The sequence below is a fragment of the Somniosus microcephalus genome, chromosome 3 (genome assembly GCF_052327205.1).
Source record: "Somniosus microcephalus isolate GS21.2 chromosome 3, FLI_Smic_1.0, whole genome shotgun sequence".
NCBI classification, from domain to species: Eukaryota; Metazoa; Chordata; class Chondrichthyes; order Squaliformes; family Somniosidae; genus Somniosus; species Somniosus microcephalus.
In genome coordinates, this window is record NC_140989.1 from 235,109,009 (window position 1) to 235,121,788 (window position 12,780).

General features: G+C 46.5%; 1 protein-coding gene across 1 annotated transcript in view; it reads right to left on the minus strand.

Moving 5' to 3' along the window:
- The window catches only part of astn1 (astrotactin 1), a 3,287,998-nt gene that overhangs the window by 2,860,382 nt on the left and 414,836 nt on the right, over positions 1 to 12,780 (minus strand). The window contains exon 4 of the mRNA XM_085982255.1: positions 9,208 to 9,354. Coding sequence (XP_085838381.1) covers positions 9,208 to 9,354 — 147 coding nt within the window. The remainder of the gene's footprint in view (positions 1 to 9,207; positions 9,355 to 12,780) is intronic.

A 12,780-nucleotide genomic window follows, 5' to 3' on the forward strand; every position in this document is an offset into this window, starting at 1 on the left:
TACCGAGGTTAAACTGACTGGCCTGTAGTTACTGGGTTTATCTTTACACCCTTTTTTGAACAAGGGTGTAACATTTGCAATCTTTCAGTCTTCTGGCACCCCCCGTATCTAAGGAGGATTGGAAGATTATGGCCAATACCGCCGCAATTTCCACCCTTACCTCCCTCAGCGTCCTAGTATGCATCCCATCCGGCCCTGGTGACTTATCTTTTCTACCTTAAGTACAGCCAGCCTTTCGAGCACCTCCTCATTATCAATTTTTATTCCATCCAGCATCCACAATTTAGTCACTAAATTTTCTTTTGTGTCTTTTAATACTTTCAACAAAGTATTTACTTCAAGCTTCAGCCTGTCTCAAAAGCCTGGGCTTCAACTGGATATTTTTTTTACCTCACAACAGGTAAGGGCATTTGAATCACATCTGTGCATAATGAATGTCTGCAGAATTCACTCATATACAATTAACAGGAGATGAATGGCAGGAGGGTCAGTCTCCTCATCTTGCGAGGATTTGATCGTATCTTGGTTTTCCCCAAAGTCTTTGAAAGAAACTGAAGATTTAATTTTCAAAGTTTATATTTCAGGAAAGGGCTGAATTAATATCAATGCATTAATAGCAGTGTTTCTGAACAGTCCAACAATTGTGCTGACTGATAGATTATTCCAGTTTAACAGGTTGGGAGGACCAGAGGACATGAGTTTAAACTATGTAAGAGTAGGAATAGCTGGGATGTTAGGCAGATGTTCTTTTCCTAGAGAGTAGTGAGCAATGCTCCTGCTAAGTTGCGCGGCCGCACAGCTGTCTGCAGGTCCCGCGCAGGCTGCTTGCCGGTGTCTCAATGGGACGTTTCGTGCACGCGGGAAAATTTTGAATGGGCCGCGCAGTCCGTTAAAGAGACCGCGGACCCCAGAAAAACTTAGGGGGAAGATTGGTAGTGCGCCTCGGGAATACATTGCCGGCTGGCTTGGTGGGTTCTGGCTCTGCATGCCTTCAAGAGGAAGCTGGACCAGTTCTTGACTGGGATAGAGATCATATAGAAGCGAAGTGGCTTTATAAATAACACTCTGTCCATGCGATCTCCGAGACTAGTTTTGATCGCCTAAGGGGATGGGAGAGGAATTTTCCAGGGTATTTTTTCTCTTATTGGCCCTGGGTTTTTGCTTCTCTCACAGGATTTCATAGCTTCGGCGGTGGGGGATGGTTGGGGTGGGGGCGTGGTAGCAAGTGTTAAGTAATGATGCTCCAGCCATCATGAGTGTGGGGCAATGGATTTTTTCCTGTCCATCAAATCCATATGTTTGTAAGAACACCTACAAGAGGCAGCAGCATATGTGAACAGCACCAGTTGTTGTGATTTCCGTCGATGGTTAGAAAAAAAGATTGTTCATACAAAATTGATTTTTTAAAGCCAAATCATCTTTTTGGAGATATATATTCAGTAAGATCTCTCTTCTGAGCCTTTTTTGAGGCTTAAGGATTTTTTTTACATAGGAAAGCTTGGAAACTGTGTAAACAATGAACTTTTAATCATTTCATAGTATAATTTTGATTGTTAATGAAAATTTGTGTTTATCAGAGATTGTGCAAGTCAGTATCAAGAAATTACATAACCTCAGACCTAATGGGGGAGAAATTCGGGATCGCCCCATTTGGGGCACAATTATCGGCTGGGCGCAAAGTTTAGCGCCCGGCGCAAATTTGCGCCGCCTACTGCTAAGTTGGTCTCTTTCGCCCCTGGAGGTGGTTGCAGCGCTAAATCAGACGCTGCACGACTCTCTTAAGGCGCTAAGCCGGAGGAGCGAGGCGCTACCTCAGAGGGCGGGCGCAGCGCAGGTGCTGTCAGTTAGCGATTGCACACAGGCACGCTGGCGCCGGTCAGCTCTTAAAGGGGAGGGTCGATCTTGATTTGCAGCCGCACCCTGCGCATCGGAGCCCTGAATCTCGGCCTGGACTGACCTGTTGCCAAATCCTGAAGCCAAGGACCATGGAGATGGCCAGGGAGCGAGCACAGCGTTTCAGCGAGGGGACCTTGGAGGCTCTGGTTGGCGCGATGGAGCGCAGGCTATCTCTCCTGTACCCGGAGAGTGGCAGGAGGCCTCTGCCCAGCGAGTACCGAAAAGCTTGGAGGGAGGTGGCTCACAGAGTGACCTCCAGCAGCATGGTGCCTTCCAGCAATGCAGGAAGAAGTTCAACGACCTCACTCGGGTCGTCAGGGTGAGTGCCTTTTCCAGAAACCTCTTCATCCCTTCATCTCAACCTCGCTTTATGGCCAAAGGGTCTTGAAAGCCCCAATGCCCAGCACTCCTCCAACACCTATGGCCCTTTCAGGAAACTCACACGCACATTCAGCACTTTGCATACAGTAAGGGCTATTCGACCATGGGAGGCATTTCAGCCAAGATCATGGCTGCAGACAGTAAGGGCTATTCGACCATGGGAGGCATTTCAGCCAAGATCATGGCTGCACACAGTAAGGGCTATTCGACCATGGGAGGCATTTCAGCCAAGATCATGGCTGCAGACAGTAAGGGCTATTCAATCATGGGAGGCATTTCAGCTAAGATCATGGCTGCACACAGTAAGGGCTATTTGACTATGGGAGGCATTTCAGCCAAGATCATGGCTGCACACAGTAAGGGCTATTCGACCATGGGAGGCATTTCAGCAAAGAGCATGGCTGCACACAGTAAGGGCTATTTGACCATGGGAGGCATTTCAGCCAAGATCATGGCTGCACACAGTAAAGGCTATTCGACCATGGGAGGCATTTCAGCAAAGAGCATGGCGGCACACAGTAAGGGCTATTCAACCATGGGAGGCATTTCAGCAAAGAGCATGGCTGCATCTTTACTCAGACCCCATCCTTTTTCTTGCAGGGCAAGCTGGCGCATAATAGGAGACAGCAGCAATGGACCGGGGGAGGCCGGCCTCACCTTCAAGCCCTGACTGATCTGGAGCAGCGAGTCCACTGGGTTGTGGCAAGCCAGATGCTTGGCCCCGTCGCCACTGGAGACGCCGACCCCGTTCTGGCCAGCAATGGTAAGGTCATCACCTTTTTGACCTCTCTCATTCCACTTGTTCCTCACAATAGCATCCTTTAACACTTTCGATCCAAATCAGTACATCACTGCACTTATGCCTCCCTTGCTGCCACCCTGTCCTCACGCTAAAGCCACTCTTGTACCTCCCTGCTTTCAGATGCTGATTCACCAGGTGAGGAGGCGGGCCCTCAAGCTGCCACTGGGAGTTAATCTGAAGGAGAGGAGGAAGAGGAAGCCAGACCAGCAGCGCAACCCTCTGTCGAGGCAGCCCATGGCCATACTGGGGACATGCCTTCCCTGGAGGGGAGCAGGGGGGAATGGTCTGATGAGGGTGAAGCTCCAGGACCCAGCGGGCTGCAGCAACGCGAGGGGGGTAGGGAAGCTCGGGGGCCTTCTCCCCAGAGGGAGAGTATGGCCTCGAGTCCTGCTGCAATGAGCACAGACGAGGTGCGGCTCCTCGCTGAAATGAGCGCCCAGGCGGAGCAAAGGCACACTGAGCTCATGGCTGCAGTGGCAAGGATGCCCAAATCCATTGAGTCACTGGCAAGGAGTGTCCAGGACTTCGGTGCAGCACAGGCGTCTGCCACGCAAATGCTAATTGCTGCAATGCAGTCAGTGGGTGGTCTCATGCAGATGCAGATTGAGGCCACGCGAGCACTAACTGCTGCCAACCTCGCTGGATCGGGCACATTTCCCCGGGGCCCTCCCCGCGCCGCAGCAGGCCAGCAATCTGTGCTCCAGCAGATTGCTCCGCATGCTGAAGTGCTGCCCCTTGAGAGTGCCAGTGTGTCGGTCGAGCGGGGAGTTGCTGTCCTCTCTCAGGATGACAGCATTCCTGCTGCCAGCACTGTCACTTCTCCACCGCAGTTGCCACCACCTGTAGGACAGACTGCTGCCGCCCATACAGAGTTGGAGCAGTCAGCAGCCGGGCCCTCCAGGCCCAGAGCTGGTCCAGGCTGTCCCTCAAGGGCATCTGCAGTCTCAGTATCTGACACTCAGCAGCCTTCCCCCAGCCTTGCTGCAGCCACTGGGGTCCCAGTACGGAGGAGCTGCAGGGTGGAAAGGGGGCAATTACACAAGGGAAGCAGATCACCCTCGAAGGGCAAAAAGTAGGAGGTGTGGCAAAATGTTGTTCATTGTTTTATTGAAGGCCGAGGATCGTGGTCTTATTTTTGTTACTGTTTTGGACATTTTATCCCCAGGTTGTGAGAGCCAGTTATGTGATTGACAGTTTTTTTTTGTGTTGCTTTCTATTACTTTGTCATGCGGGAAGGATACACAGTTTGGTAAATAAAGAAGTGTCTTTATTCAAAATGTGCATGTTTGCTCTTTGCACTCATTGTTGTGTTGGCCGGCTTAAGGGTTGTGGCATGGTTCCATTCAGGTTCTTTGAATGGCAGAAGCCATTCCCTCAGAGGGGGCCTAGAACCGACTTGCTATAAGCCTTTGACAGACGGCCCATCCACTTTGTGCCTCCCTCCCGTCTTGGTGCTGCTGCTCCTCCTCCTCCTACTCCTCCTCCTCCTCCTCCTCTGCTGGTGCTCCAATGTCTGGTGGCATTGGCTGGGTCCTGAGGATTGCCAGGTTATGCAGCATGCAGCATACAACAACGAAGTGGGAGACTCGCTCAGGCGAGTACTGCAGGGCTCCTCCAGAGTGGTCCAGACAGTGGAACCGCTGTTTGAGCATGCTGATTGTGTGCTCAACGATGTTCCTGGTAGCTTGATGGCTCTCGTTGTATCGTTCTTCAGCAGGGGTGCTGGGCAAACGGAGCGGGGTCATCAGCCAGGTGCACAGAGGATAGCCCTTGTCCCCAAGAAGCCAGCCTCCTGGGTGAAGCGGGGCATTGAAAAGGTCTGCCACAGAAGTCTGGCGCAGGATGAAGGCATCGTGGCTGCTGCCTGGAAAGTGGGCATTGACAGCGAGTACCAGCGGTCTGTGGTCACAGACCAACTGGACGTTCAAGGAATGGAAGTCCTTTCGGTTGCGGAAATCCTCGGCATTCTCTTGCGGTGCCTGCAAAGCCACATGGGTGCAGTTAATGGCGCCCTGCCCCATGGGGAAGCCCGCTATTCTTGCAAAGCCCACTGCGCGTTCTTGCTGCTTGTCCGGGGTCATGGGGAAAGAGATGTACTCTCGTCTCCTTTTAAAGAGGGCATTTGTGACTTGACGGATGCAGCAATGCACCGTGAACTGGGAGATATTGGCAATGTCCCCAGTAGCAGATTGAAAGGAGCCAGTGGCATAAAAGTTGAGAGCCACTGTTATCTTCACTGCCACCGACAGAGACGTCCTGCTCCTCAGTTGAGGCTGCAGATCTGGCTGAAGCAGGTGGCAGAGCTCAGTGACCACCTCCTTGCTGAATCGCAGCCTTCGCAAACACTGCTTCTCAGACATATTGATGTATGAGAACTGTTGGCGAAAAACCCTGGGAGGGTAAGGTCTCCTGTACAGAGGCCTGTTGGCCCTCCTCCGTCTGGCCATGATTGCCACTCTCTCTGCATCTCTGTGCTCTCTCAATGTGATGGAGAAGTACGATGTTCCCATCCATTGCAGCCCCCATAGTATGTGGGCAATCAAAGTTATGCCGGTGAAAAAGCAAAGCAACTACAAAGTTATGGTCAGAAGCCAAAACTACCTCAGACAACGTTGACTCAATGCAGAAGTCTCTCTTTCTCCCTTTGTCTCTCTGCAAATCTCTCTCTCTCTCTCTCAGAACGAGTGGTCCAAAAATGGCTACCACACAGAAGACAGGAAGAGCCCCCTTTAAATAGCGCCCCCCCAGCCCTACAGTGACTGGGAAGCATTCCAGTCAACCCGCCGTTGGCAGCGACAGGCGGAAAGGAGGGGGGCACCACAGAATTTCCAGTCCGGGGCGCCCCAAGGGCGTTGCACTCTGGAATGACGTCAGGATCTGCGTGCACAGGAGAGCGGGCGGTATGGTTTAGCGCCGCTGCTAAATGTCCGCTCAATTTCGCGAGAGGCACAGGTATCGCCGCGCCTGGGCACTAGTTGGTTAGTGCCCCACTTATCGCCCTCTTAAGGCGCTAACGGGTGGCGCTAACAACTGAATTTCTCCCCCTATGTCCCTTTATTAAAGAAGCAGAAATTTACATTTAAATGCTTGAAGGCAATAACATAAAGATAGAAGTCAGCTAATGATGTGGAAAGTATTGGTAGGAGTGCCTGAGGATGCAAAAGGGGGCTGGAGGAGAAGATTGATGATGGGAACATGAAGAGGAATTTTGGCCTGATGATTCAAAAGGAGCCAACAGCAGTTTGCTTGACAAAGCACCCCTTAAGCATTCACTCCCTCCACCACTGGTGCACCGTGGCTTCAGTGTGTACCATCTACAAGATGCACTGCAGCAACTCGCCAAACCTGTGACCTCTACCACCTAGACAGACTAGGGCAGCAGGCACATGGGAACACCATCACCTGCAAGTTTCCCTACAAGACACACACCATCCTGACTTGGAAATATATCACTGTTTCTTCATCGTCGCTGGGTCAAAATCCTGGAAATCTCTCCCTAACAGCACTGTGGAAGACCCTTCACCACACAGACTGCAGCGGTTCAAGAAGGCGGCTCACCACCACCTTCTCAAGGACAATTAGGGATGGGCAATAAATGCTGGCCTTGTCAACTACGCCCACATCCCATAACCGAATAAAAAAACACAGCAGGTTGGATCCCAATCTGCTGGTCTCCCTTGCCATATAAGGCTGTTTGATCTTGCTCCCCTGATCATACTTCTAATCCCTGGAACCTTAGTGCTACAAAAGCCCCCCATCAGACCTGATGGACCTATGAGCCCCCTCCCCAGACTCTCTCCCCCACACTGTCAGATCCTGGAGCCTAAAATTAGTGCTCACAAACCTCTAGACTGCATTTCCAATGCTTCCCTGATCACACAACTGCCCCCACTGCTCCCAGTCATTGATCTCTCTCCCGTCAATGCCCCCCAGATCCCAGGATCTCCTCTCCCAGTGATCCCAAATCTGCTTTAGTGTCCCAAAAATCCTGCTAGTATCCAAATATGCCTTTATTATCTATACAAAGGCATTGAATTCAAGCTTTCATTGTTGGACGGTTGCTGTCTATCGCTGTGGTTATCACTGTCATCCTTAGAAATTCTAATGATTTTTGCTAGATGTAATGAATGGCGGAGGCAGCCCCAAGGATTTCGATACCTCCGACTCCTTATATTCAATATAACAAATTAATTTGCCGTTTTAATTACTGTCTGTCTCTTGTGTAGTTCTAAAATGTCCTCAGTTAATACCCTCTAGCTAAGGAGACACCAGGCAGTCCAATTTTCCATTTTAAATTCAGGAAAATAAGCAGAGACAAATACTTGTAACAATTGTTCTCATTTGTAGAATACAAGAAAAGGTAGCCTTTATACAGATAAATCCTTAATTTGTTTTTAAACCAAGACACGAAACACAAAGAATATACACTTAAAAGTAGTTTACAGTAATATGTATATTTCTAATAATTTAATGTAGCATTTAATACAAGGTAACCAAACGGATTTCTTTAATTTGAACCAAAAGCATTGAGAAAAATTAGAGCAGAATGTTGAACCTGGATTGTAAACCTGCTTAAGTGTATAATCCAATTTAAAAAAAAATCTTTATCAAGAATATACAGCATTAATGCATATAAAAAGTTTGTGCAGGAATAGCTTTGGTTTTTGAAACTGCACACAACCTAATCATGCACATATACAATGTTCCGCGGCAACATCGCTGCCTAACAACAAAACAACATTTACAAGCGTAAACGGTAAAGAACTTGTACTGCACATTTTAAAAACAAAAATGCCAAATCTATTGCCCATATTAGTCCAGAGATGATAGAAATTTCCACAGCAATTTTTGTTAATGCTAATGTATAAGTTAGAATACAACTGTTTTGTTTTCATAATGTTGAACATGACTGGGGCATTTTGGTATCTCCTGTCTAGTGGGATACCGCAGGGATCAGTCCTAGGACCCCAGCTATTCACAATACATATTAATGATCTAGACAAGGGAACTAGATGTAATATCTCCAAATTTGCAGACGACACAAAGCTGGGTGGGCGTGTGTGCTGTGAGGAGGATGCCGAGAAACTCCAGGATGATTTGGACAGGTTGGGTGATTGGGCAGAAGCAATATAACGTGGATAAATGTGAGGTTATCCACTTTGGTGGCAAAAACAGGAAGGCAGATTATTATCTGAATGGCAATAGATTGGGAGAAGGGGAAGTGCAACGAGACCTGGGTGTCCTTGTGCACCAGTCGCTGAAGGTAAGCATGCAGGTGCAGCAGGCGGTTAAGAAGGCAAATGGTATGTTGGCCTTCGTAGCGAGAGGGTTTGAGTACAGGAACAAGGATGTCTTGCTGCAGTTGTACAGGGCCTTGGTGAGACCACATCTTGAGTATTGTGTGCAGTTTTGGTCGCCTTATCTGAGGAAGGATGTTCTTGCCATGGAAGGAGTTCAGCGAAGATTCACCAGGCTGATAGCTGGGATGGCAGGAATGACATATGAGGAGCGATTGGGTCCATTGGGCTTGTACTCACTGGAGTTTAGAAGAATGAGAGGGGATCTCATTGAAACTTATAAAATTTTGACAGAACCGGCAGGAAGGATGTTCCCGATGGTCGGGGAGTCCAGAACCAGGGGTCACAGTCTAAGGATAAGGGATAGGCCATTTAGGACAGAAATGAGGAGGATTTTCTTCACCCAGAGAGTAGTGAACCTGTGGAATTCTCTACCACAGAAGGCAGTAGAGGCCAACTCATTAAATATATTCAAGAAGGAGTTGGATATATTTCTTAAGGCTAAAGGGATCAAGGGGTATGGGGAGAAAGCAGGGACCGGGTACTGAATTTGGATGATCAGCCATGATCGCATTGAGGCCGAATGGCCTACTCCTGCTCCTATCTTCTATGTTTCTATGTTTCTATGTAAATATAAATAAATGTTTGTAGCTGAATTTAATTTCATTACATTAAAAAAAAATTACTTCCCCCTACACCTTTCTCCTCTCTTCTCCTCTAAGTTCTAAATTATACTGGGATATGGTTTCATAACCAAATGCACCAATAATATGCCTGGCCTACTCAGCTTCCTCTAATGCCTTGAACCAACAGTAGATCTGCTGTACTCACCATCTGCAACGAGATGTTCTGGGACATGAAGAACAACTTTGACGGACAAAGGACACGTCAGATGGGAGCCATAAACCAACCCAGTTACGCATCCTATCACACTTATCAGTGTAAGGGTGGTTTTATTGATAGGGCTGCGGGGAGAACCTGCGAGCAAGAAGAAAAGGGAAAAAAAACATTAGTTACCAATTTAAACAAAATTCCACTGATTTGTGTTCTAATATTCAGGAAGATAAGGGATGAGTTCCACTGCTATTTATTATGGAGGACAAGCAGTAGTAACTTCTATGTGCGTGAGTGAGTGAGACAGAGAGATAGATAAGACAAAGCACTTATTCAACATGTTTTCTTATTGACAGTCTTTACTGGGTTTATGGGTACTTACCAATGGTTACTTCAGTATGAATCTAAGAGCAAAACATAGCAAAAACCTGCCAGAAGCTCCCTCAATGACTCATTGGCACATTCACTGCCCAACTTGAATCTGGGTCATGCAGACCAGAAATGTTCTTGGTTTGATACCCAGTCTATGCTAAATTAGCTCTGCGGTGGTTGGGAAGCTACAGTTGGCCTCAGGATCACTGAGCTAGAGAGGGAGAAAAAGTCAGGCCGTATTTCTCCTCCTAGTTGCTATCTAGTGGCTCCTTCTGGAAAGTGTGCAAACAGGAATGGTTCATCTATGATGCCCAATAGTCAAAGAGCCTATTATATTACTGCAGCCTGAGTCAGCACCCCCAGGGGTGGAGTAGAAGGAATAACTAACTACCTGTCAAAATCGAATGTGCTTCATTGAGACTTTCCAATCAATCTAAGCATTCAATTATAATTAGAATCTGAAGGAAAATCATTCATTATTACTTCAAGGATCTTCTGCAATTTCCCCTATATTCTCAAGGAAATGGTGTGTTTAGTAGGAAACACTGGCCTGGAATTTGCAGTTAGCGGTGAAGTGACTGCACTCACCAGTGACCTCAAAAAAAACAACCACAAAGATCTAGCGATCTCCGTGGCATGAACTTCAGCTCTCCCGACATTAATTTGTATCTGGGGCCAAGTCAAGCAAATCTCCAGCATCCTTCAAGAGTGATGTCATCAAGCAGGCTAAGCAGCTAATCACATCGATTAAGTCTCACAGACAGCAAACCAGGAAGTAAAATGTACAGATTTTAATTTACTTTTTATAAATTTTATAGAGAGCAAAATAAAGATTGGGACATAGGATTAAGGTAGAAGCTGAAATATCATAAACAACCTTAAAAAAATGACTATGGCCCAGTAATTCCGGGCACAACGCGTGAGTAAGGATGGGGTACTCACGCGTGTGCCCGGAGGAATTGCCGGTTTTCAGCATGCACAGCGCATGCGCTGAAAACCGGCATTTCCTGTCCTCTGACCCAAGGGGTTAAGAGGCAGAACGCGCCTGAGTTGCCCGAGTGTAAAGGCCTCCGGTTTTTACGCGTGGAGAAACCAGACATAAGTACTTAGTTTTACAGGTAAGTGGGCTTTTAGTACAATGTAGACATTTTTTTTCCACAGGTTTATTATTTTTAAAGAATTTACAGTAAGGTAAGTTTAGTTTTAGACCCTATTTTTTTAAAATTTATTTTTTTCAAAAAATTGATTAATTGTTTAAAACATTTTTTAAAACTTATTTATAGTTAATATAATCAGTGGGATGTTTTTTAAAATTTTATTTAAAGTTAAAGTAGTGTTTTGGCAGCCCATACTTTTCATGAGTTTGACAGCTCGTACTGTCAAACTCATGAATGAGTTTCCCCTCCCCTGATTGGCTGCACAGTGCTCACCTGATCCCAGCCGGCACATCGCACTAACTACGCCGCTGGATCAGGTAAGCACATCGCGCCGACATCTGAACCGGGCCTGTGACAGGAAATGCGAGCAGGCCCGGGCTTCAGATGTCGGCGCGCAGGGTGAGTGCACATCGGGGGCTTGCACGCGCGGCAAGCCCCCGATCCTAATTTCAGGGCCATTGTATTAAAAGCCGTGTAATTCTTATGATATTAATAGAAAAATTTGACATTCCACAAAAATAAAATTAGTTTTTCAGGGCCAGCACGTTTGTTCAGCAGTCAATACGCCGTTAAAACCCCAGTCACACCTCGTTGAACAAGGCCTACCATTTTTGGTGGGGTTTAGCAATGATATGCCAGTGTAATAGGGGAAGTTTTCATCCTTCAGTGTGATTGGAATTGATTGCCAGCTCGGGGGAGTTCCATAGTGCAACCTTTGGAGGAGCAGGGAATGACTGACAGCATCGTCTGGATTTCTGTGTTTATCTATGCATGTGCTGATTCCAGAAATTGCTGTCACTTTCAGAGGAATAATGACGGTGAGCGTTGACAGTTTCGCCGTCATTACCGCCGCAAAATCTGGGCCATTATGTATTGGCATGAAATACTGAAGTCACTTTTTGTGTCTGATTGATGATGCTGGTTAGTGCTACAGTTTTTTTTTCTGGAAGCAGTTTGTTATTGCTCCATTATAAGTGTTGATATTGACTCAACAAACATAAATTAATGCTGTGACCTTATTCTAGGATCTGCTCTGTAATATCCAGCTTTGACAATGACAAATAACAAGGCTTTAGAAGTGCAATTCAAAAACTCAAAAGACTTTACAACAGTTCCTCCTATAGTGTGAGAATCATCACACAGAACACACCACCAAATAGCAGCAGCTTTCTGCAATGACAAACATATTGAAAAACCGATTAAAGACTCCAAATAAAATCAAAATTAAAACAGTATATTTTGAAAATATTGAATTGAAGAAAATTATCTATTTGAGTTCAGGACTGACGTAAGAAAACTACTAGGCACTTGGTCTAAGTATTAAACAAGGCTTTAATCAACTGTTTTTCAACATGGAGATCTAGTTGTGTCCTTCACTAGTTCCTGTTAAAGAATGTCCTGAGCAAGCTGGGCCCATGCCTGAGTATTTACACTCTCCCTGGACAGCGCCACCAGCAGGCCGCCCAGTATCATTTCATAAGTCATTTCCACATGAATGACAAGATTCATGTCAAGGACCATTTGAGCTAAACTTTTGGTTTCAGAAATTATCTTAACACTTCAGTATTTTCTGATCGGCGGTTTCCCGCGTGCGGAGGCCTCCGATCTGGAAAAAATCTACAGACTTACCTGAGGACTCCCGAGGTCCGGACACTTCCGCTCCTGGGCCTCTCCAACTGGAAATGTGCAGGGCCCACGTATCCCAGAGGCACAGGTGGTTCGCAAGCATCCCTGGGATCACCTGGGCCATGGGGAGCCAATAGGAGAAGGGAATCTCCCTTCATACACTTGACAGATAGACCTGTCAAATATAGGAATGGAGATCACCCCAAAAAAACTGTAACACATTAAATAATTCTTTTGTTTAAATCACAATGAGTTGAAATTACAATAAATTAAATATTTTAAGCAAAAAATTAATTCTTTGAAAAAAATAATGAAAGTTTTTTACAGAGCTAAAAATAAACTTATCTTTTTTTAAAGTATTTTTAAATGATAAATGAGTGAAATTTTTTTTTCAACTCTTATGCCGGTAAAAGCA